The sequence below is a fragment of the Elephantulus edwardii genome, unplaced genomic scaffold (genome assembly GCF_000299155.1).
Source record: "Elephantulus edwardii isolate Elephantulus edwardi_28Jun2011 unplaced genomic scaffold, EleEdw1.0 scaffold00167, whole genome shotgun sequence".
NCBI lineage: Eukaryota > Metazoa > Chordata > Mammalia > Macroscelidea > Macroscelididae > Elephantulus > Elephantulus edwardii.
In genome coordinates, this window is record NW_006399917.1 from 1,719,931 (window position 1) to 1,746,007 (window position 26,077).

General features: G+C 42.1%; 1 protein-coding gene across 1 annotated transcript in view; it reads right to left on the reverse strand.

Moving 5' to 3' along the window:
- Window positions 1-26,077, reverse strand: part of FAM114A1 (family with sequence similarity 114, member A1) — a 100,949-nt gene that overhangs the window by 41,220 nt on the left and 33,652 nt on the right. Inside the window, exons 3-6 of the mRNA XM_006895407.1 lie at window positions 18,129-18,254; window positions 17,892-17,998; window positions 10,860-10,994; window positions 2,202-2,354 (exon numbers count right to left, since the gene is read on the reverse strand). Of these exons, the coding sequence (XP_006895469.1) occupies window positions 2,202-2,354; window positions 10,860-10,994; window positions 17,892-17,998; window positions 18,129-18,254 (521 nt within the window). The remainder of the gene's footprint in view (window positions 1-2,201; window positions 2,355-10,859; window positions 10,995-17,891; window positions 17,999-18,128; window positions 18,255-26,077) is intronic.

The window sequence follows — 26,077 nt, forward strand, 5'->3', positions numbered from 1 at the left end:
TGGAGAAGTTTTTGGATGTGCATAGGGATTTGAGTCTTAGAAGGTCCCATTCATCTATGTTATCTTCTCCTGGTTGTAGCTTTTCCAGGATACTGGGAACAACAAAAACAGAACTACCACTTTGATGTTCCTTGACGCCAATTCCATTCCTGATTCTTTAGCTTCTGCTTTGAACTGGTTATAACATTTCCCTGGTTCTCTCATTGAATTAATACATTAAATAAAACCTTTAATTACTATCCTTCTTGCATCTGTTTGACTCAAAAGTCATTGGTGTCAAGTAAGAACTAACTCATAGCTGACCTTCCAGTGGGTTTTCAGAAGCTGTAAATTGTCTGGGAGAACACTGCCCATTTTTCTTCCTCAGAGCAGCTGGTGGACTGGAATTAGCAGACTTTAGGTTAGCAGTGCAATTCACTATCAACTATATACACCATTATACTTCTTTTTAAAAACAAGTCTCCTTTAACAGTTTTGCCCACCAGACTTTCCACTGACGGTTCAGAGATCACAAAAAAGGAAGCAAACAGACAGAAGCATGCAATTGTATAGTCTGCTTGGGAGGTTCCTTTCTGCTTGGCTCTGGGTTGCCTGTGACTCTGCAGAGACCACCCTTCCCTGATGAAGAGGGTCTCAAGGAATGCCTCAACGAGGCGTTAACCCCCAAACCCAAACCCACTGTCAACCAGTCAGGTGGCCTAGTGGCAAGAAGCTGTACTGCAATACCAAAGGCACACAGTTCGAGGTCACCAGCTGCTCCACAGGAGAAGTATGGGCAGTCTCCTCTTGTGAAATTAACTGCCTCTGAAAACCACCAGAAGGTCAGCTGTGGGGCAGTTCCAACTATACAGTATACAACAACAACAACAACAACAACAACAAGAGTACAAATGCCCATGGCCTTTCTGAGGAATCACAGGAATCTTCCAGAAGCAGACAGCCTCACCATTCTCCCACAGAGTGGTAGGTGGGTTCAAACTACCAAACTTTTGGTTAGCAGTCAAATGCTTTTAATCACTATGTCACTTAGAGAAAAGTAAAACAAAACAAAACAAACCAAAACCTGCTTCTTCACTCAAAGGCCTGCTCTCAGGCTCAGCTTCCTGTCTGAGGACCTCCGTCTTTCTCGTGAGCTTCAGCAGATGCTCCCACTTCCTATCACAAGAGGCTTGGAGGTTTCCCTCCCTCCTTACCATCTCTGATACGCACATGCCCATTGTTACGGTGCCTTTCCATATTGCTGAGGGTCTTCCCTTCTGCTGCTGACCTTCCACTTGTCCCAGCATGATGGGTTTTCTCCTAGGACTGCCCCTCCTGACAATATGCCCAAAGTAGGTGAGATGAAGTTTCACCCTGGGTGTGCTGAGAACAGTGACTGTGCAAGTATCAAATGTTTATCAAAAAAAGTCACATGCACATATCCCGTGCTGTATATTCATTCTTTTAAAAAAAAAATCTCCAAACCATCCTGATTTCTCCTATTTGCACATGGTTTTCTTGGAGCTGCAATGAGAAATGTGGAGCAGACCTGCTGAGGTTCTGTATGGGAGCTTGCCGGACTAGAACTTCAGCTCCCAGTGGAAGAATCTGACCTGCTGAAGGCTCAGCCTTCCTTTCAGCAGGCCGCTCAATGAAGGGCCATGGGTTTGAATCCACCAAATGGCTTAATGGGACAAAGATGGGGAGATCTCCTCCCCTAAGATTTACAGCCTCAGAAACCCAATGGAAGGCTGTCACAGCCTGGATTCAATTCAACCACCAAGGGTTTGTGCTGTGGCCCTACTTACAAGATGGCTGAATAAAGGACACATATTTAAACCCTTCAGTCTGAAAGAAGCACCAGCCGCTCTGTATGCACTGTGCCGGAATGAAGATGTGGGTTTGTAGGTAGTTTCTACTTTGGTCACTGCATCACCAAAGGGAGGAAGATGGCCAGGAGAGCGACAGCCAAGATTTTGAGCACATTTTTGCACCAAGAGGTGGGGCCTGGTGACTCTCCTTGGCCTGGGTCTCTAATGACCAGGACAGACAAGAAATAATAGGGGGCAGAGGGTGAAGAGTTGCGCAGTTATCTGTGCATAATATTTGTGACCTTATCCAAATAAGAATGAGTCTCAAAGACAGGCATTAGATGGCAACATTTTCACTCTCCTCCATGTTCAAGGACACGGCGATGAACAAAAGGCCAGTACAAAGCATACCTTGATTTCACTTTCGTTGGACAGAATTTCCAGGGCCTCCAGGTGGGACAAACCTTGATACTCATCAAATAGCAGCCCATAGTGAGCCGTCCTCTCGGCTGTGAGCTGCTGGGCCAGCCTCTGCTTCTCTTTCTCTTTGGCTTCCCGTAACATCTGCAAGAAACAGATAATGTTTGCCCCCTGGATGGATTCTCAGATGGCCCACTTCCTGGGTAAGATCTAGGGAGAGATAAGGAGGATTAAATTTATATGAGAAGGGTAGTGATTTCAGTTACTCTTATAATGATTTTTTTTAAAATGATGGTATTAATGTTTTTAATAAGCTATTACACTTAGAGTTCCACATTTAAGTGTAAGGGGGGAAAAAAGTAAAAATTCCACACATAGGAATAAGATTCTAAAGAAATGTACCAGAAGATTAAAAGTGGTTTTTTACTAGATGTTCCCCATGGATGGGATTAATGTTCTGATTTTCTAAATGTCCACATTTTCTATAATGCATGAGTATATTGTATGTTGTCATTGTTGTTGTGTACCATTGAGTCAGAATCGACCCATAGCTGACCCCCCAATGGGTTTTCAGAGGCAGTTAATTGCACAGTAGACTGCACATCCTTCTTCTGCAGAGCAACTGGTGGATTCGAACTGCACGCCTTCAGGACTGCAGAGCAGCTTCTTGCCTCCAGGCCACCAGTACTCCCTAGTACATTGTATACCAGGAAGAACAATCTATTGTGATAGGATTGGTTGCAACTCCTGTAACAAGGCAGACTTCAGGGTGGGAATAAACTGGCCTGATTAGAGCTGAGATATATTATTCGTAAAAGTGTGTGTTGGGTAGTTATTAAAAATCTTCAATAAAAATTGAAAGAATAAACTCATAATGATTCATCACCAGAATGTTAATAGAAAATAAGAATGTTAGCTCATAGAGTCTTGGATTGGTCTTCAGAAATCTAACTATGAATCCAGTTTCTCTGTGTTGCTAATTTTCCTCTAACTTTTATTATTATTTCTATCTAGAAATCATTTGCTATGCATCTGAGAGCTGGAAAATGAATAAGAATGACAGAAGGAGAACTGACTTGTGGCAGTGGCCAAGAGAACTGAATATCCATTCCATAGACTGCCAAAAGGACTAACAGGCTTTGGAGAAAGTGTAGCCAGAATGCTCCTTGGAGGCAAAGATGACAAAGCTTCCACTCATATACTTTGGGCATTTTAGGAGGGGCTATCCTTGGAAAGGGACACCATGCTTGAAAATAGAGGGTCAGCAAAAGAAAGGAAGACCCACAATGAGATGATTGACACAGTGACTGCAGCAATGAGCTCAAGGACGTCAGAAATTATGAGGACGGCACAGGACAGGACAAGGTTCAGAGCTGTTGTTCACAGGGTTGCAGAGTTGTATTCGACTAGATGGAACCTAACAACAACATCATCTAGAAAAGTTGAGCTTAGTAAGATCCAACTGCCACTGTATAGAGAGCCCTGTGCCATAGTCCTTAAGGTACTGTGCTGCCAGCCTCAAGATTTGATTCTTAAGCTCTCTGTTCAAATCCACTGATGGCTCTAAGGGAGAAAGACGGGCAATCTCCACAGGTATGATTTACAGCTTATGAAAACCCACTGGAGGGTCAGCTATGAGTTGGTTCTGACTCAACAGCAATGAGGTATACAAAGCATAATAGAATACAAAAATTAAGACAGAAATTAATTTTACACAAACAGGTTTGTCCTAGAGAGGGCGAAGCCAGCCTGCTCCTTGGAAGGAAAGATTCTGAGACTTTATCTGACATACTTTGGACATGTTGCATGGAAGGATCAGTCCTTGGAGAGGGACATCGAGCTTGGAAGGGTGGAGAGATGGAGAAAGAGAGGGAGACCATCAATGAGATGGATTGATACAGTGACTGGGGTAATGAGGGTAGGTGTGTTGGAGACAGTAAAATTGGCACAGGATAGAGCAGGGTTCAGGGTCAATAGTGATTCGATGGCTCATAACAACAACAACAACAACAACAACAACATGTTCATTGGAAGAAATTACATTAGCATAGTGCACAAGTTTGCTATTTACTCAAAAGTCAGTAGTTTTAATCCAGCCACTATTCCTTGGAAGAAGATGGGACAATCCCTGAAGGATTTACAGCCTTTGAAGCCCAATGGAGGGTGGTTATGAGTTAGAATGACTCAGTGGTATTGGGTGTGGGTTTATATTCATTATAAAATATACAAAGAAGAGGATGCATTTCAGTGAAAATAGCAAGATAAAAACTACATGGAAAAGAATAACAACAGTTTAACAGCTTAGGATGTTTAGCACATTGTTAAGTGCCATCAAGTAGTAGGCGACTCATAGTGGCCCTATGAACTAAAGTACTCAATATTTGTGTGACTTTTGTCCTTTCTCCAGGTTCATAGGGTTTCCGGAGGCAAGCTATTCCGGAGGTGGATGCCATTCCTGCTTCCAAGCTTGTTTTTATTGGAGAGTTCCACCAAACACTGTCCACCATGTCTAACCATTATTGCACTTGACACACCAATGTCACAATGTTCAGCTTCACAGCAACCACAAGTACCTCTGTAGTCATTCAATAAATAAATTCTCCATTGCTGACTGAATAAAAGGACAACAAAATGCACACAAGTCCATCAATCACTTCCAATCTGCGGCACTTGCTTTCTTTGATTGTAAGCAACTTTAACTTGATTCTTCATTAAGTCTACCAGAGCATTGAATTTATAGCATTCTTTATGGTCTGTGGGAAGCACAATCAATACACTGCCCATCATAAGATCACAGGGGGAAGATCACTGAGAACGGAGTGTAGTTTTCATTATATGTCAATAAAACTCCCAGACGCATTCACCTTTTTGGCCAGTGCTGTTAGCCAAGAACTCTCTAAGCCACAGAGAATTTTCTCTCCTGTCTTTCTTCATATGAAATTAGCATGGGCTCTGAAAGCTTCCCAAATAGGCCAATCAAATCACCACTGAGAATCTTTTTTTTTTTAACACCCACGATAAAACCCAATGACCCATGGTGATCTCAGGACTCTGAGGTGGTCAAATAGAATAAAGATGACACGGAAACAGCTTCCTTCCTTTATACAACTTCCATCTCCAACTGTGAGCCTCACAGAACAGGATAGATCAGACGATGATGGGATGAAATGGGAGCACGGGGGGGATGTCACTCTGGAATGACTTGTTGCCGTTCAGAAATGGAGAGTGAAATTACAGCGGCCAAAATAAGAACTGCCTTTACAAAGGTTGCTGATTCAATTTTCCCTCAGGAAACTAAAAGGAGATGAGTTTAAAGAGTAGTGAGCAGCTTGGACCGGGAGACTTCCTGTCAGATAGGAAGCTGTGGAGCCTTAAATCGTGAAATCTGAGAAATGGGCACTGACCAGGCCCCACGTTACTCGGAGTATTTCATGTAACTCTCATAAATAGCGAGGTGGTACATGTATGGATATTTCTAATGTCTCTAAGTATGTATTCTTTAGTGTGGAGTAAGAAATAAATTGCAATTTCCCTGTCACTACTGAAAGCAGTTGTTGGGATCAAAAATTTGGGAGTGGTCTCATAGCCCACATTCAAAAAATCTGGCGTCATCTTTAAAATACACTCAGAATCCAACATTCACCACTACCCATGGCCGCTGCACTGTTCTGAGCCACCATCATCTCTGGTTTAGATTACAAGAATGTGAACTACAGAAACCAGGACAGGAATTCACAAAGGCCCATTGCTGCTGGGCAATCCACCCTTATTTGCTCTGCAGGCAGGTCTCGCATCTCTATTCTCTGCCAATCCTTGGTACAGGTGGAGCACTGAAGCTGCTCTGGACACCCCGGTGCTGACTGACTTCCACTCACAGACTGTCATGGCTTCCCCATTTTCCTTGCATGGCTCAGGATGCTTCCACCCAGCTTTCTCTTCCTCTCTTCTTCACTGTATTCACATTTGTATCTTGTTCTGATGGTTCGTTCAGGACGCCTGGGTAAATTCCCCATTTTTTTTCTCACAGCAGCATTTCCTCTAGTAAATCCCTTGAACATATAATCCCCTCCTCACATCTACTGCTGGAGGATCTAGATAGATTAACTGATCTCTCTGCCATTAGTCCTCCCCCTATTCAGATTAGTTTCATCATAGTAACTAGAGTGATGTTTGTGACACATGCGTCTGATTGTGTTGCTACTCTTTTCAAAGCCAGCAATGATGTCTTAATTTCAGTAGCAGTAAAATCAACAATAAACTTACAAATGTATTCATGATCTGCCATTGTGCCTCCCTATTACCATCCTGGCCTCATCTTCAATAACCCTCCCCCTGGCTCATTTACTCCCCTTCAGTCACCTAGCATCCTTGCTGTCCCTTGCTTATAACAGACACATCTGTTACAGGGCCTTTGCCCAAGTTTCTTCCTAGAATGTTGTTGTTTATTGTTGCTATGTGCCATCGACACATAACAACAACAACAACATGTGCCATCGAGTCACCTGTGAATCATGACGACCCTATGTAAAACAGCTCTGAACCCTGCCCTGCCCTGAGCCAGCCGCACTGACCGAAACACCTACCCTCATAGCCCCAGTTACTGTATCAATCCATCTCATCCAGGGTCTTCCTCTCCTGTGCTGTCTCTCCACCCCTCCAAGCATGAAGTCTTTTTCTAAGGACCAGTCTCTCGTGGTCATGTGCCCAAAGTATGTGAGATGGCACTTCAAAATCCTAGCCTCTAAGGATAAACTTGGTCTTAACCTCTTCAAGACAAACTTATTTGTTTTCTTGGCAGCCCACACAGTATGTTCAAGACTCATCTCTGACACAACTCCAAGGCATCGGTTCTTCTATAATTCTTAGTCATTGTCCAGCTCTCTGATGCATAGCAAGTAATTGCAAAGACCATGGCCTGGATAAGGCACACTTTAGTCTCTAATTGACATCACTGCTTCTCAGTACTCTTGAGAGGTTCCTGACAGCAGATTTTCCCAATGCAATTTGTCTTTTGATTTCTGGTTGCTGGTGCTAAGAGTGTTTATTGTGGAGCCAAGTAAGCTATGGTTGTTAATAACCTCAATCTCTTCTCCAACTATCAAGGTGCTGCCAAGCCCAGTGGTGACTGATAGATAGATAGATAGATAGATAGATAGATAGATAGATAGATAGACAGATATAGATAATGTTGTTATGTGCCATCGAATCACTTGCAACTCATAGTGATTCTATGATAAAGGTATATAGAGATAGAGATAGAAATAGAGATATTGTTGTTGTGTGCTGTTGAACCAGAAGCAACTAATAGCTTACTCTGCAGCAAGTTTTCAGAGACAGTATGTCACATAGGAGTAGACTTCCCATCCTTCTCCTGTGGAGCATCTGGTAGATTTGAACCACATGCCTTTGAGATTGCAGTGAATCTTCTTATCACTAGGTCAGGAAACAAAAGAAGACGGAAGGAGTATACAGAGTCACTGTACCAAGAAGTACTGGATGAAATAGAAGCATTTATGAAATAACATATGATCAAGAGGCAATGCTTATGAAAGAGGAAGTTCAAGCTGCTCTGAAAGACTGGGCAAAAAGCAAGGCCCCAGGAATTGATGGAATACCCACTGACATATTTTAGCAAACAGATGCTGCCCTGGACATTCTCAGCAGGTTGTGCCAAGAAATCTGGAGGACAACTACCTGTCCAACTGACTGGAAGAGATCTATGTTTATTCCCATTAAAAAAATGGTGATCTAACAGAGTGTGGAAACTATTGAACAACATCATTGCTATGACATGCAAGCAAAAGACTGCTGAAGATTACCCAAAAATGACTGGCATAGTATATCAGCAGAGAATTAATAGAAATACAAGTTGAGTTTAGAAGAGGCTGTGGCACTAGGGACATCATTGTCAATGTTAGATGGATCTTGGCTGAAAGCAGAGAGTACCAGAGGAATATTCATCTGTGTCCTGTTGACTATGCAAAGGTATTTTGACTGTGTGGTTCACAACAACTGTAGCTAACCTTGAGAAGAACAGAAATCCCAAACACTTGATTGTGCTCATGTGAAACCTATACTTGGATCAGGAAGCAATCATTAGAACACAGCAAGGAAACACTGCATCAGCGATGTATCCTGTCTCCACACCTTTTCAATCTATACACAGAACAGATATTTGGGAGGCTGAACTTGATGACGAAGAATGTGGCATCAGGACTGGAGGAAGACTCATCAACAACCTGCGTTATGCTTCTTACATTTTCTTGCTTCATGGCACTGATCATCTAAAATACTACATAATTCACTTATTTGTATATTGTTTACTGTTTTTTTTCTCTCTCCCTACTACAATAAAAAGTCAACCAGGGCAGGGATTTTTATCTGCTAATACTGAGTAGCAGCCATGAAATCAGGAGACGAATTGCATTGGGGAAGTCAGCTGTGAGGGACCTCTCAAGAGTACTGAAGAGCAACAACATCAGGCTGAAGACTAAGGTGTGCCTGGTCTGGCTATATAGAGTCTTCACAACTACGTGCTATGCATCAGAGAGTTGGACAGTGAATATGGATGACAGAGAATTGATGCCTTTGAGCTGTGAAGCTGGAGAAGAGTGTTGAATATACCATGGACTGTTAGGGGATCAAACAGGTTTGTCCTGGAGAGGGTGAAGCCAGAATGCTCCCTGGAGTCAAGGATTCTGAAGCTTCGTCTGACTTACTTTGGGCATATTGCAAGGAGGGACTGGTCCTTGGAGAGGGACATCATGTTTTGGAGAGTGGAGGGACGGTGCAGGAGAGGAAGACCCTTGATGAGATGGATCAATTCTGTGAGTGGAGTGGTGGGAATGAGTGTGTTTGAGATGGTGAGGTTGACACAGGATAGAATGGCATTTAGGGCTCTTGTACATAGGTTCGCTATGAGTTGCAAGCAACTCGATGGAACATAACAACAACAACAATGTTGATGCATTTCTGGCCCTTGGAACCGTGCCTGGTGTATAGCAGACACTCAAAATGCATTTCTAAAATGAATGTTGAAGAACATACTACTGTTTAGACGAAGATGAAAGTCAAGGTTGGGTTAATCCACCTTCAGCAAAGGTTGCTGGTGTCCCTGAGTCAATTTTCTACTCACAGTTCCCCCCGCCCCCCGCAACAAATCTATTTGATATTTGTAACATCTATCAGAAGCTGGTAACAGTGCTGTTCCAGCAGAAGCAATTAAGAGGCTGAGGATATTGAGTATAATGAAGAGTTCATTTCCCCTCTCACTGGGATGGATTGATACTGTGTCTGCAACAATGGGCCTGAGCATGGTAAAGGTCGTGAGGCTGGGGCGGGAGGCGGGATAGAGCAAGGCTTCAACCTGCTGTTCAAAGGGTCGCCATGAATCATAGTTGACCTGAGGGGACTTAACAATGACAACAACCCTTTTGTGTCATTTAAATAATATATTTTAAAATACCTATTCAAAAGAGTTAGGGGGGACATGTTAGGACCGGCTAGCTCTTAGAATAGGACATCATGCTTGGAAACTGAAGGGTCAGCATATGAGAGGAAGATCCTCAACCAAAGGAATGGACTTTATCAATGGGCTCAAATATAGAAAAGATGGTGAGGACGGCACAGGATAGGGCAGGATTCAGATTTGTTGTTCAGAAGGTGGTTATGAGTGGTATTCAAATTGATGGCGCCTAACAACAACTGGCGGCATAGTCTGTAGGTAGTTTTGTTGTTAATCCAAAGGCAATGTCTCTCCAGCAGATCGAAGCCACCAACAGCTCTGAGGGAGAAAGATGAGCAAACTCCTCCAATGTGATCTTACAGTCTCTAAAACCCCCGCGAGAGGATCAACTGTCAGCTGGTTCTGACTTGACGGCAGTGCATTGAGTTGAGGTTCTTTAGTTAATTCAGAAAAAGCTTTTTAAAAATTCCAGTTACCTCAGCAACAATAGCAAAGTTCCTCAACAGGGCAGCAAACAACAAATGCTGGCAAGGTTGTGTAGAGATTGGAATTCTCATTCACTGCTCGTGAGAATGCAAAAAGGAATAGCCATTATGGAAGGCAGTCTGATGCTTTCTCAAAAAACTGGAAATAGAATTAGACCCAGCCATTCCACTACTGGATATATACCCTAAAGCAACCAGAGCCATGGCTCAAACAGACATATGTATACTCATATTGATGCTGCATTATATACAACAGGGAATGGAAAAGATATGGAAGCAACCCAAGTGCCCATCAACAAATGACTGGAGAGAAAAATGATGGTACATTCACACAACAGAATATTACGCAGCACTAAAAAAAAAAAATAAATGAACTTGTAAAACACTATACAGCATGAGGGTGCCTAGAGGACATTATTGTAAATTATTGTAAAATTTATTGTTGTAAAATAAGACAAACATGGGGGGAGAGAATGGAAAAAGAGAGGCTAGATGATGAACATCACGGTAGAACAGATGAGGGGAAGAACTGTCTGAAAGGAATATATGATTAGGCATTATATGACAACAGTCTGGAGAAAGGGGTGCATCGCAGGGTGGTCTGGGGGAGGGGGAGGAGGGAAGAAAATGTGCAACCATGAATAAAAGAATTTAAGTTAAAATATGACTGGGAAAAAATGTGAAAGGATATCCTCGGACCTGAGACAAGGAAACAGTTCTCTCCATTAGTGTCTTGGTGCGCTTGAAGCCTGGGTCACTTTCTGCAAGGACGTTCATGGTCTTCTTGCCGATGAATTCCAAAGCGTCGAGACCACCAGTTAGGACGCTTTTCCCCTGCAAACGAGATCAGGGAGCCAGGTGAGAGAGCTTTATGTTTTGCTGTTTTGCAGCAGTCAGCAGCTTCTCTATAACTGGCACTACTGTCACAGATGAAAATCAATATAAAGTCACAATCTTTTTTTTTTTCTCATCATGAGCTGCATCATCCATTTTTATCCCATTTTCTTAGAAAAGCTTATGCTGTATAATCTGCCTACCATAAATGTTATTAAAAAATGATAGGGGGAAAAATCAAAGTACATTAGGGATTAATTTTACTCTGTGGGTCTGAAGAGATATGTTTCTAAGACATAAATGAATAGGTGACCCAATTTCTGTCTTCATTTGAAATGTCTCTTAACCCAAGTAACAGCACTATTCAGAGTAGTCTATTAAAATGTCAAATACCCTTGCCAATTGAGGGAATTCTTTAATCTTGGGCCTTGGAGTAGAAGCCCCTCAGGCGATTTCAGCTGGTTCTTGCATATTTTCAGACACTAGCAAGAAATGCCTGTAATTAGTATATTCATGGGCTAAGGCAGGTTGCTTTCTGTGTACTTTTGCTTTAGAAACGGTTCAAGTACATAGTTGTTTCCCTGTAAGTGCTTTTACTGGCCATTGTTTTCCCTTAGAAAATAGTTAAAACTGCCAAGTTTGACTCCCATAAACTATTCTTCACCAATAGAACTTCTCACATATCTTGCAACACCCACATGCATAAGTCCAATATACATATGTCTGAAGGTTCCCCTACACCTTGTGTGAATAAAATGAATATTATATTTTAAAAGCATTTGAGTATACATTGGCATGCTCTGGTGGTGTAGTCTGTGGGGAGTTGTTCGGCTAACTTCCTTGGTGGCTTGAATCCATCAGTGACTTCGAGGGTTCAAGCTGAAAACCAGCTGAAGAACTAGCCAGAAATCAGTCTGATTCAACAGCAATGAGTTTGTGAGTGTGAGCTGGGTTGATTTTGTTCTGTATGTGGTATACAGGTTTCAGGAGCTTTGGTGGCAAACTGATCAAGCATTTGGCTGTTAACTGAAGGTCTGCCTGTTGAAACCTGCCAGCTACAGAGGGAAGAGGTAATCTACTCCTGTAAAGACTAGTCTAAAAATTGTACGAGGCTGTTCAGTTTGTACAGGGTTGTTATGAGTGGGAAGTAACACAATAGAAGCAAGGGGTTTGTACATTTGCAAGAGGGAGACCCTGAACAAGATGGACTGAAGACCGTAGCAGTGGGCTCAGGTATGTCAGAGACAATGAGGATGGCACAGGATTGGACAGAGTTCAGGACTTCTGTTCACAGGGTTGCTGAGTAATACTCGACTCAACGACACTGAACAACAACATTCAACTTCACTGAATTAATATACTTGATTAGTGATTAGTGATTTCCTGCTTGGTTATAAGGTTGCTTTCAGTGTAGTTAATTAGCAATCTGGGAGAAACGTGGGCAATCTCTTGCCATGTGATTTACAGCCTCAGAAACCCACTGGTCAGCTTCAAGTCAGTTGTGATTTGATTGTAATGAGTAAGTGAATGAGCAAATTAATAATTACGGTACTTTCATAGGACAGTGAGATGTAAAGAATTAACATTCTTGCATGATTTGATTAACTTTCCCCTTAACATCTTAATTAAGAAGGATCATTTCAGGAGAGAATAAAATGGGAGAGAGACACAGCTGACCTGCTGGGGGTGTCCAGAGTTTGGGCCAAAGGAAACAGAGGTTGAGACACAGAATGTGAAGGTACTAATGTGTGGAGTGTCTGGTACTGTAGCTCAGAGAAGCCATGCATTTATTTCTTATAGTAGAGATATCAAAAGAGCTCCTTTCTACCTCCAACCTTAGAATCTTTTTCATGAGGGTACTTGACTTACTTTGCTATTTGATAGAGTCATTATGAGCGGCAGTCGACCAGAGGGCAACAACAACAACATTTTTATTGCTTTTCTACCCTACCAATGTGGACTGTTGAAGAAGGATCCAAGTAAGATGAAGTTGTTGACAGTTTCAATCTTTTCTCCATCTATCATGATGATGCCTACTGGCCCAGTGATAAGAATCTTTTTTTCTTGACATTGGGATACAATCCATATTGAAGGTTGTATTCTTTGACCTTCTCCAACAAGTGCTTCAAGTTCTCCTTACTTTCAACAAGGTTGTGTCATCTGCATAATATAGGTTATTGATGAGTCTTCCTGCAATCCTGATGCCACATTCCTATTCAGAGTCCAACTTCTTGAATAATTGGCTCAGCATACAGACTGGATACATATGGAGAGACAATACAGCCCTGACACTCTTCCTTCTTAATTGTAAACCAGGAACCCTTGCTCTGTTCACACAAATCTCCTAGTCTAGGTGTAAATTTTGCTTGAGCACAATTAAGTGCTCTGGGATTCCCATTCTTCTCAATGTCAGCCATAGCTTGCTATGATCCACAGAGTCATATGGTTTTACATAGTCAATAAGGTATAAACAGACATTCTTCTGGTATTTTTTGCTTTCAGCCAGGATCCCTCTGACATCAGCAATGATATCCATGGTGCCACAGCCTCTTCTGAAAATCCTGCTTTAACTTCTGGCCGTTCCCTATCTATGTACAGTTCTAGCCTTTTTTTTTTTTTTTTTCTCTTCTGGTATTTTTTGCTTTCAGCCAGGATCCCTCTGACATCAGCAATGATATCCATGGTGCCACAGCCTCTTCTGAAAATCCTGCTTTAACTTCTGGCCGTTCCCTATCTATGTACAGTTCTAGCCTTTTTTTTTTTTTTTTCATGATCTTCAGCAGTATTTTGCTTGCATGTCATATTAATGATATTGTTCGAGTTTCCACATCCTGTTGGATCACCTTTCTTGGGAATGGGAACAAATATAGACCGCTTCCAATCTGTTGGCCAAATAGCTGTCCTCCAAATTTTCTGGCATAGACTGGTGAGTGCATCCAAGATTGCATCTGTTAATTTAAACAAGTCAATGGGTATCCTATCGATTCCTGGGGCCTGTAGCTTCCACTTCCTCCTTCATTACCATTAGCTTCTGCTCATATGGTACTTCCTGAAGTTTTTCAGTGTCAGTAAGTTCTTTTAGGTACTTGATTCTGTTTATTCCCTCCAGCTTCTTTTGATGCTTTCTGAGTCATTCAATATATTGCCAATAGCACCTTTCAATATTGTGACTCAAGGCTTAAATTTGTTTTTCAGTTCTGTTAGTTTGAGTAATACAGAGTGAGTCCTTCCCTTTTCAGTCTCCAATTCCAGCTCTCTGCATGTTCCTTTTTAATATTTTAATTTGCCTTCTCGAGATGCCCTTTAATAGCTTCTGTTTAAGTATTTTACGTCAGCATGTTTTGCCTTTGTTTTGTTTCCTGATGCTCCAGTGCAAGTTTTAGAGACTCTTCTGACATCCATTGAAGTTTTTTATTTCTCTTCTGTATTTGTACTGATCTTTTGCTTTTTTCAAGGATGATATCCTTTATATCGAACCACAACACACCTAGTCTTCAATCATTGGTGTTCAATGTTTCAGACCCATTCTCAAGATGATTTTTAATTCAGATGGAATAAATTTAAGATAATATCTTTATTTTCATGGGCTTAATTTTCTTTAGCCTCAATTTGAACTTGCACGTGACTAATTGATGGTCTGACCCATAGTCTGCTCCTGCTGGTTTTGACTGCTGATATTGGAGCTTCTCTAATGATTTGTTCTAAAAATACAGTCAATCTGATTCCTATACAGCCCATCAGGTGAGGCTCATGTGTCAAGTCACCATTTGTGTCTTTTAAAAAATGTATTTGCAATGAATAAATCATTGAAAATACAAAATCTGATAATTCTATTTCCAGTTTCATTTGTCACCAAGACCATATTTCCCAACTACTTTTCCTTCTTCATTGTTCCATACTTTTGCATTCTAGTCACCAATTATCATTAATGCATCTTGATTGCATGTTTAGTCCATTTCAAACTGAATGGCTGTACAATTTGCTAATTCCAGACCGTTAACACCTTCATCTTACTTGGATCCACAATTAACACCCTTTGTACCAGCAGTAAGAAAATCAGAACACGCATGGCCTTGGGAAAGTCTGCAGTTAGGACTTCTCCAAATTTTTAAGGAGTATTGATGCCAGTTTGAGGACTAAGGTGCATCTGATTCAGGCCATAGTCTTTCTGATCTCTTGCTATGCATCTGAGAACTAGACAATGAATAAGGATGACAGAAGAACTGATGCCTTTGAGCTGTGGTATTGGAGAAGAGTACTGAGCATCCCACAGACTGCCAAAAGAACAAACAAGCATGTCTTGGAGAGGGTGCAGCCAGAGTGCTTTTTGGAGGCAGGGATGATGAGGCTTCACTTCATATGCTTCAGGGATATTGCTAGGAGGGGCTGCTCCTTGGAGAGGGACATGATGATCAGAAAAGCAAGGGTCAGTGAAGGAGAGAAAGACCCTCAACCAGGTGAACTGACATAGTGACTGCTGCAATAGGCTCTAGTGTGTCAGGAAAGTATGAGGATGGTGCCAGATAGGACAGGCTGTAGATCTGTTGTTCATAAGGTTGTTATGAGTTGTACTTGATTCAATGGCAACTAACAACAACAAAGGCAATGTGTACTGGACAATGGATAAGAAAAACCAAAGATGAACTGACACCTTCGAATTATAATGTTGGCAAAGAATATCGAATATATTATGAACTTCCAAGGGAACAAAAAAAATCTGTCTTGGAAGAGTTGTAGACAGAATGCTCCTTAGCAGCAAAGATTGAGACGTCATGTCACTACGGGCACGTTATCAGGAAGGGTGAGTCCTTGGAGAAGGACATTCTCAGTGAAGGAGAGGAAGACCTTCCATGAGATGGACTGACATGGAGACTTCAACCATGGACTTGGCCACAGCAGAGGTTGTGAGGGTGGTGCCAGATTGGACAAGTTTTCTATCTATTGTGTACAGTGTTTCTAGAGTTGGAGTCTAGCCCACAGCAACTAACAACAGCAGCCCTCCCTGGTCTGGAGGTCCTCAAGTGGCAAGGCCTTCTGACTTAAATTGACCCTCTACCAGGTCTCTGAGGCTGTAAATACTTATGGAGGTAAACTGCCCTGTCTTTTTCTCCTTTGGAGTAGCTATTGGTTTCGTTGTTACGTTTCATAGCGTCAGATCCGACCCACAGCTGGCTCTCTGGCGGGTTTTCAGAGGCAGTTAATGGCATGGGAGGAGATTCCCCACCCTTCTCCCATGGAGCAGTTGGCGGTCTTGATCTGCATGCCTTCAGGATTGCAGCCCAGCTTCTCGGCACAAGGCCACGAGAGCTCCCTTTAGCTATTGGTTTTGAACTGCTGACCTTTTGGTTTGGAGCTCAATACTTGACCTACTCTACTACCAGAGTGCCTTCAAGTAGTCAAGGGAGGAGCAAAAATAATTTCTGACATGCTCTGCTCCCCAAAGTCTGGGTGAGATGCCCAGACACAAGTATGTCCACAGCTTCTGTTTGTTCCAGGCTACACTGTTTGCCCGTTGAGCTGTCTCTGTCTTCCTGGTGTTGCATCACCTCGTTGACATTTATGTGCCCAGAAACAGCATAGTTTCTGGTATACAATAAGGACTAACCAATCTTTCTTCTTCTTTAAAATGAACGAATTAATGAGACATAGCCATATCTCTAGAAAAGCTTGAAACAATTCACTGCCACTTGGTCTGTTCTGCTTCACAGTGATCCTTCCGCCTTTGAGCGAACAGCACAATACCTGCCAGCAACATCACTAGAGCTAGTTGGTTCTGTGTAGAAGAAAATTCGCTATTCATTTTGACCCCAGAGACCAGCTGCCTCACCTCAATTTTCTCCTTACTAGCTGCTCTGTAGGAGAAGAAAAGAACAATCTCCTCTTGTGTGGTTTACAGCCTCTGAAAACCTGCTGGAGGGACAATTATGAGTTGATTCCAACTCCATGGCAATGAGTTGAGTTGTTGACTAACCTAATGGTTGGGAGTTCAAACCCACCCCAGAAATACTGCTGAAAAAGGCCTGGCAATCTGCTTTTGTAAAGATTGTATATATGATTTGAGAAATCGATAGCAGCAAATTATAGAAAATTTAGATAAATCTGTAGCTCAGTTATACAAGTAAAATTATCATTTATAAAGACAAGTTGTTTCATATTGCTGCAGTATAGAATTCTTAAACTATTTTCTACAAAGTGTGTACAATATATTATTCCAAGTGAAGAATTTAAAAAAAAAAGATTACAGGCATGAAAACCCTGTGGGGCATGTCAACCTGTAATGCACAGGGCTAACCGGCTACAAGTGGAATCAACTGCTGGGTTTTATCATTGTTGTTGCTGATAATAAGTTTCCTTTAAGAGATAAGGCAGTGACCCTGGAGGATAAAGTTAAGCTTGTGGGGGCAAAAGGGGAGAGTGGGAATTGGGAGCTATGGACTGGGTGTGAGAGGGACTTCAGAAACATTTCTACGATGTTGTTCCCAACCCCTTAATGGTGTTTTGCCTTTGAATGGTGCTAAATATTTTTCAAATTGAGAATAGGAAACACCAATCATTTTAAATGAACTGTGCTGTCTCAGCTCTAAAAAAGAGCCCTCTCTCCTCCAACCCCAGGTTGTCCTTGTATTTGTTGAAAAGGATGCTGTTAAATCAGACTGGAAACGTTCCTTTTAAGCAGCCACTTTCTTTTCAACTTTAAAAAAAAAAAAAAAGAAGTGTTTCATTTTGCCCTTATTATTTTGGTTCCAAGGTTATATCCATTCTGTAGTCGAATACAGCCATAATCCAAAGTTACGCGCCAGGCCCTCCTTTCTCTGTTCTAACTAGGTCACTGGTAAATAGCAACATCAAATGAAGGCCCAGGGAGATGAGGAGAAGCGCAAAGCAGCGGGGACATACTGTGTTTTGAACCGCATTGGTGATGGCTGACAGCACACCCCGAGACCCTGACGATGGAGATGTGGGGGTGCTGGCTGTAGGGCTCTGGTCTGTGGCAACATCTGTTACTAAAGAGAGAAAAAGAAAAAAAAAATCCTTTGAGATAGGAATAATGCTGATCTGAACTTGGAGACTTTCGAAGTCCGCATGTGAGGTACTAAATCTCAAATCCCAGAAACCTTTCAAAGGATACCTTACCTTGAGGGGTTTCATTCACCTTCAGGGGTTCAGCATCAGCTTGAACCCCTTCATCAGACCCCGAATTTGCACCATGAATTCGCAGGGTGGCCCCTGCTTTCTCTTTGACTGCTGTCAACCCATGACCTGTCAGGAAATAAAAATATGGCTCATGGATATATTAAAATACAAGGCTTGTAAATTCCATAGTGAATATTTTAAAACTTTTTTTAAAGTCATGCATAAATATATTCAACTGCATAGGTACATTCCTTACATTCTATCTGTAGAAAGGGTAGTGTTTAACAGAATAAACTTTGGAATTGCTCCTAGTGGGTACAAATATAAGCTCAGCTTTGCCACTGTCTAGGTGAGTGATCTTGAGGAACTTAACAGACCTCTCTCTGACTTAGTGTCCTGATGGGTGTGTAGTTCACATTTGGTGTTGAGAAGAATACATGCAGTAATAATGCATAAAGTTTTCATCAAAACCCAATTCTGACTCACAGCAAGACGTCATTGAATTTCCAAGGGGAGGATACTACTTCATCTTTTTGAATGGCTGGTGGATTTGAACTGCTGATATTTTACTTAACAGCCCAATACGTAACCCACTATGCCACCAGGGAGCTCTGGTGGCGTAATAGTAAGGAGTTGCATTGTAATCCCAAAGGCATGTGGTTCAAAGCCACCAGCTGCTCTGTGGGAGAAAGATGGACAAACTCCTCCTGTGTGATTAACTACCTCTGAAAACCTGCTGGAGGGTCAACTATGAGTCAATTCTGACTTGATTACACACAACAACACCAGAGTTAGTGTTCACAGATGCTTATTATTCTATTTTATTCTCACAAGGTCCAGCTAGCAAGTTGGGATTTCAAATACAAGATTTCCTTTGTGAACAGTCCACTCTTTCATCCTTTTTATTCCTATAAGCTCTATTGTTGTTGTTGTTGTGTACCATAGAGTCAGAGCCAACCCACAGCTGTCCCTCCAGTGGGTTTTTAGAAGCAGTTAATCGCAGGGACAAGATTGTCCATCCTTCTCCCGGGGAGCAGCTGTTTGACCTTGAACTGTGTGCCTTTGTGACTGCAGCACAGCTTCTTGACACTAGGCCACTAGAGCTCCTAAGTATAAACTGATATTTTTTAAAAATTATTTCTAGGCCTAGCATATTATAGGCACTCAATTATTATTACTGTAAGTGAGGTCTTGCTGAAGAAGATCAAAGATTACAGCCTTCAATATGGAATACATCTCAACATCAAGGGGGGAAAAATCCTCACCACTGGGTCAACAGGTAACATCATGACTGATCAGGTGTGTGTCAGGGATGCTTCCTATCTCCATATCTTTTCAATCTATATGCAGAACAGATTATCAGGGAGGCTGGACTCTACGAGGAGAAGTGTGGCATCAGGATTGGAGGAAGACTCATCAACAACCTGCGTTATGCAGATGACACAACCCTGCTTGCTGAAACTGAGGAGGACCTGAAGCACTTGCTGCGGATGGTCAATGACTGCAGCCTTCAATATTGATTGAAGCTCAACATCAAGAAAAAGATTCTCACCACTGGGCCAACTGGCAGCATCATGATGGATGATGAAGAGACTGAGATTGTTGACAGCTTCAGTTTGCTTAGTTCTACAATCAACTCTTGGTACCAGTCAGGAAATTAAAAGACAATTTGCACTGGGAAAGTCGGCTGTCAGAGACCTCTACAAGGTACTGAGGAGCAACTATCTCAGTCGGAGACTAAGGTGTGCCTGATACAGGCCATGGTCTTTGCAATTAATTGCTATGCATCGGAGAGCTGAACAATGACTAGGGATGAAAGAGGGAGAATTAATGCCTTTGAGCTGTGGTGCTGGAGAAGAGTATTGAATATACCATGGACTGCTAGGAAAACAAACAAGTTCGTCTTGGAGAGGGTGAAGCTGGGTTGTTCGTGGGAGACAAGGATTCTGAAGCTTTGTCTTACATACTTTGGACATGTTGCAAGGCAGTATCAGTCCTTAGAGAGGGACGTCATGCTTGGGAGGGGAGAGGGACAGTACAGTAGAGGAAGACCCTCGATGAGATGAATTGACTCCATCACTGGGGTAATGGGGATAGGCATGTTGTAGACAATAAGATTGGCAAGGGAAAGAACAGGGTTTAGGGCTGTTGTACATAGGATTGTTATGAGTCTCAGGTGACTCCACGGCACATAACAACAACAACCACAACTGAGGAAAACCAAACCCTGGCTTTAAAGGCAAACAGTCTGGTCAGCATTTTATTCTACGAGGTTTTTTCCCCTTGACAGGTCTTCATAAGAAGATAGAGCTTTTTTGTTTCCAAACTGAATGAAGGAATTAACAGTCAACTGACGGCCCTAAATTGTTGTTTGAGTTCTTGAAGGAGAACTCCTCATGGGACTCATCCTCTTCGCTTGCAAGGAGGAAAGGAGAGATTTTTCTTGAGACCTGGGAGGCCTTAGGTTGTTTGAACACAAAGCAGCAGCAATATTAATGTATGAGGAAAAAAAGTCCCAATTCCCAGAGTCTTAGTGCTAAATAGAACAACCTTGTCTTAGAAGGTGCTGCTGCGGTTACTGCTTGCCCACTTTCTGAATAAGCAAAAGACATGGATTAATCACACACAAATAACAGTATTTTGCCAGTATTTTGTTGTACAGACCTGAGATGGTACAAACAATTAAGGGCTCACCTACTCATTCGAAGCTTAGTAGTTCTAACAATTTCCAATGAGTTATTGTTGATAGGTGTCAGTGCGTTGACTATCACTCTTAGTGACCCAATGTACCTTGCCCTATGTTATTCTCACTGTCTCTAGTATTCTCAAGTGTCAATCCATTTTGGAATGGCAGAGACCTTTTCCAAACATAATGTCTTTTCCCAAGGCCTGGCTCCTCCGGACAACATTCCTAAAGTATATAAAACACTTTCAAAAAAAGGGTGGGTGATGTACTTTCAAATGATGAACCCAAACCCACTGCCACTGAGCTGGTTCTATAGCTACCTGCTGTCAGATTTCCAATGTGGTAAATCTTTTTTTGGAGAAGACTGTCTTTTTCTGAGAAGCAACTGGTGGATTTAAACTGACAACTTATCGGTTAGCCACCTGATACATGATGCATTTGGCCATCAGCACTCTGAAAGATCACAGTCATTGCGAAGCCTATGGGATGTGGTGCTATTCTGAAAAGCATGGGAGTCCAATGAGTCAGAATTTCCTTTGATTCAAATCACTATTTATGATTATTAATATAAACAGGGTACTTATATTTGCCAAACGCATCTCTATATCTCTCTCCTCTAACTCTGTCTTTCATTGTCATTGACTTTGGTTCAACTCACAGATGACACTCCAGCAGCTTTCTGAGACTGTAAATCACACAGAAGGAGAGATAATCCATCTTTTCCCCTCAGAAGGGCTGGGGGATTCAAACCACCACAGAGGCTGGGCCTTTTGGTTGGCAGCACAATTCCCCATGGGCTACCACAAAGGCTCCCTCAAATAGACATGCTATTGTTATTGCTAGGTGCCACAAAGTCACCTATGACTTACTGAGACCCTCTGAACAACAGGTCAGAGCCAAGCCCTATCCTGCGCCACCCTCCAGATCTGATATGCTCAGATACATTGTTCGTCACTGTGTCAATTCATCTCGCTGAGGATCATCTTCTCTTTTGTGGACTGTCCACCTTTTCCAGCCTGATGTCCTTTTCCAAAGCCTGGCTCTCCCTGATGACATGCTGAAAGCATGTGAAATGGAGTTTCTCCATCCCTGCCTTTCTTAGGAGCATTTCTATGGTTGCATTTCCTCCAAGACAGATTAGGTGTTTTGGCAGCCCATGAGAAAGTCAGTACTCTTCTCCAACACCACAATTCAAAGGCATAGATTCTTCTGTAATCTTTATTCATTGTCCATTTTCAGATACATTGGAAGTAGCTGAAAAGGCCATGGCACACCTCAGTCTTTAAACTGACATCCCTGCTCTTTCTCACTCTGGAGAGGTCCCTGACAGAAGATGTTCTCAATGCAGCCTATCTTTTTATTTGATTATTGTTACCTGAGTGTTGACTGTGGATCCAAGTAAAATGAAATTGTTGACAACTTCAATCTTTTTAATGATGCTGCCTGTTAGTCTAGTGGGGAGGATTTTTGTTTTCTTGATGTTGAGGTGTAATTCCTGTTGAAGGCTAGTCTTTAGTGCTTCTGCATTAAGTGCTCCAAACAGATTCAGGATCGTTATATACCAAGGAAATTTTTTTTTGTCATTATGCACTACATGTAGAAGGAGGAGTGGCATCTGCGTCCATAATAGCTTGCCTCCGGAAACCCTGTGAACCTAGAGAGAGGATGAAAGGCACCCAAGCGTCGAGGACTCTCCTTTGTAGGGTTGCTATGAGTCGCTTGCGACTCAACGGCACTTAACAACAACAACAACAACATGCACTACATAGGAAATTCTCAAACTTAAGAAACATTATTTCTAAGATAGAGGGATCTCTGGTGGCTGGGTGATAAGAAACTGTGCTCAACCCTGAAGGCATGCTGTTCGAATCCATTGTTGCTCCATTGCTGCTTCCATTCCATGGAAAAGGATGGATAAGCTCCTCACGTGATTAACTGTCTCTGAAAAACTGCCAGAGGGTCAGCTATTGGTCAGTTACAACTCGACTGTATACAACAAGAACATTTCTAAGGCAGACAGCTGAAGTTACGTGTAGATCATTCCACACAGTCACCTTCATTCTGTTGCTGCTGTAGTTGCCATGTGTGGTCAAGTCGACTATGCCTCATACTCTATGAGTAACAGATCAGAGCTTTGCTCTTCTCTGCACTGTCCTCCTGATCTCCCAATGCCCGTGAATCTATTGTTGAATCCACTGTCACTGTGTCAATCCATCCTGTTGAGGACCTTCCTCTCCCCATTCCCAGTATGTCCTTTCCAAGGACTAGCCCCTCCTCACAACATGCCCAAAGTATGCCAGCTGGATTTCGCCATTTTTGCCTCTAAAGAGAACCTTGGTTGCACCTCCTCTCATACAGACTTGTTCTCCTGGCAATCCATCAAGTATTCAGTATTCTTTGCTGACACCACAGTCATCTTCATTCACTGCCCAACTTACAGATGCATAAAAGCAACTGAACTCAGTGCAGAGTCATTAAGAAAAGAATTAAGATGCAGTGCAGCTGTGAAAATGATGAACTCAAGCCATCCAGCTTCTGATGAATTCCAAACATTCAAGGAAAACTTAAAGCATTTCCATGAACACATTAAAGTTGTAGGATATAGTCATCTGACTTATTTACATACCGAGTCTTCATGACTTGCCATCATTTTTAAACACATATATTTTCCTAAAGGAAATAAGGTGTCCCCAGATCTCAGCCTCTAGTCTCAGCCACGACTCTCCTCTAGAACTCTTGAAGTCTAAAATCAAGGAATAAATAAGCTTGAAAAGGTTGGGAGGCATCAGCTGCTCCACCTTCTTGGCTCGAGCCAGAGAGAAAGGCAAAGCTCCTCATCTCTTCATCAAGGGCTCCCTACCCTTCCTGAAGGCCACGACATGGTTTCACGGCCCTATTGTCTGTCACTATCTCCCGGCCATTCCTTGAGATCAGGGCTGCATTTGTCTTCTCTCAGGGAAGAACAGCCTCTCACCATCTCAGAACAAAAACCACCATGTGTATGTCTACATAAGCTGCCTCTAGAAAAAATTGTTTTGTTTCTAGAAAGAAATGTCATTTTTAAATGCATGCAAATTGTTGACCGGGTTTAGGATGGAGCTGTGCAATAGATAATATAATAAGCTGCTATTTCAACTGCAGTTTCTGATTTTTTTTCTCTGAAAAATCCTCTTGAAAGTTCATTAGTGAAGGTGTCTTTACTGCACTCTATTTGGATATAAAGCTATAATTTTCTTTTTTTCCTTCCAGCAGAACTTTAGATTACACACAGCACACAGCCTACTTTGAGAAGGATCATCTAAAACTTTACTTAGTGTGACATCTAGTGCTCAAAATGAGGAATTTGTACTATGGAGTCACTTTTTTGACTGGTAGCAATTTATTCCTGATTATATTGATTAGGTTCCACGAATAACATCTTTAGTATTTATGAGCACTGTAGCAACAGAGAAAAACAACCAATGCGAATAACATCAGGGGCTAGTTCCCTGACAAGCTACCATGAGCTCTAAGTATCCTCACAGGAATAAAACTCCCCAGAATTTTTTGGTTCCCACTAGCAGTCAGGAAATTAAAAGATGAATTGCACTGGGAAAATCTGTGGTCAGGGACCTCTCCAGAGTACTGAAAAGCAACAATGTCAGTTTAGAGACTAAGGTGTGCCTAATCTCGGTCATGGTATTTGCAATTACTTGTTATGCATCAGAGAGCTGGACAATGACTAAAGATGAAAGAAGAATTGATACCTTCAAATTATGGTGATAGAGAAGATTCTTGAACATACCAAGGAACACAAAGAAAATAGGTCTGTCTTGGAGAAGGTGAAACCAAGTTTTCCTCTGGAGGCCAGGATTTTGAAGCTCAGTCTTACATACTTTGGTCATGTGGCCCAGAGGGACCAGTCTTTGGAAAAGGACATCATGGTTGGAAGGGTAGATGGACAGCATCGGAGAGGAAGACACTGGGTGAGATGCATTGATACAGTAAACGGGGTGATGGGGGTCAGTGTGTCAGAATCAGTGAGACTGGCTCAAGACAGAGCAGGCTTCAGAGCTGTTGTTGTCCATAGGGTCGCTATGTGTTGTAGGCGACTCAACAGCACATAAAACCAAGAAGAGCGGAACATACTTTATCCCTTGACTGTTTAAAAAGATAAACATGAAGGGGAGAAGAAGAAAATAAAGAAGGGGTCAAATAAGGATGCTGTGATATTTTAGCATTTTCAAACAAATATTAAACACTTAGCTGGTGTTTATCACCTACGCTCTAATGAAAACATCCTAAAGATAGGAGTCAGGGGTCTCATGGTGAGATTTTGGCTCCTTCATTTATTAGCTATGTGATAGCAGTAAGTTGTTTAACTTCTCTGAGTCTCTGCTACATCTACCGGGAAAGGAGAAGTAAAACTTCTGCTTCCCATGGTTTTATGTGTCTCTCAGAAGAAACCTACGAAACTTTTGGCCTGGCCAGGGTATACTGAAAATTTATTGTTACATGCTATTGAGTCACCAGCGACTCATAGCAACCCGAAGTACAACATCTCTGAACCCTGCCCTATCCTGGCCCAATCTCACCATCTCTGACAGGCCCAATCCTACTTCTCTGAGTCACTGAGACAATTCATTTCATCCTAGGTCTTCCTCTCCTGCATTTTCCCTCCACCCTTCCAAGCATGATGTTCTTCTCCAAGGACTGGTACCTTCTGGCCATGTGCCCAAAATATGTGAGAAAGAGCTTCAAAATCCTTGCCTCCAGGGAGCAGCTTGGTTTCACCCTCTTCTGGACTGACCTGTTTGTAAGCCTCATATAGTATATTAATTTATTTTACATAAATCAACTTACTCTACCAAAAAAACCCTGTGAGGAAAGGACCATTATTATATTCATTTCACAACTGAGAAAATGGGAGGAAGACCTGGCAAGGTCTTGCCCAAGGTCACAACATCAATAAACAGCACAGGCAAGATCTGATCTCAGTCCCTGTGACCCTAGAACTCACCCAATAATCACCGCCTTACACTTGACCATTTTCTATGCCGTTTGTACCAGATTCATTTCCTTTGGAGCTCAGATCCTTGTAAGGGAGTTCCTTCTTTAAAAATGTTTTGTGCTAACGTGAGGTTTGACTTACAGCACATCATCAAAGGGGGGTGAAGGTCACCTCCACAGTGAAACTCTGCTCTGACCTTAGCCCTCCCTGCTGCGCCTTGATGAGCCTGATGTTTTGATGAACCTGATGTCTTGATGATCTTGATGTTTTCAG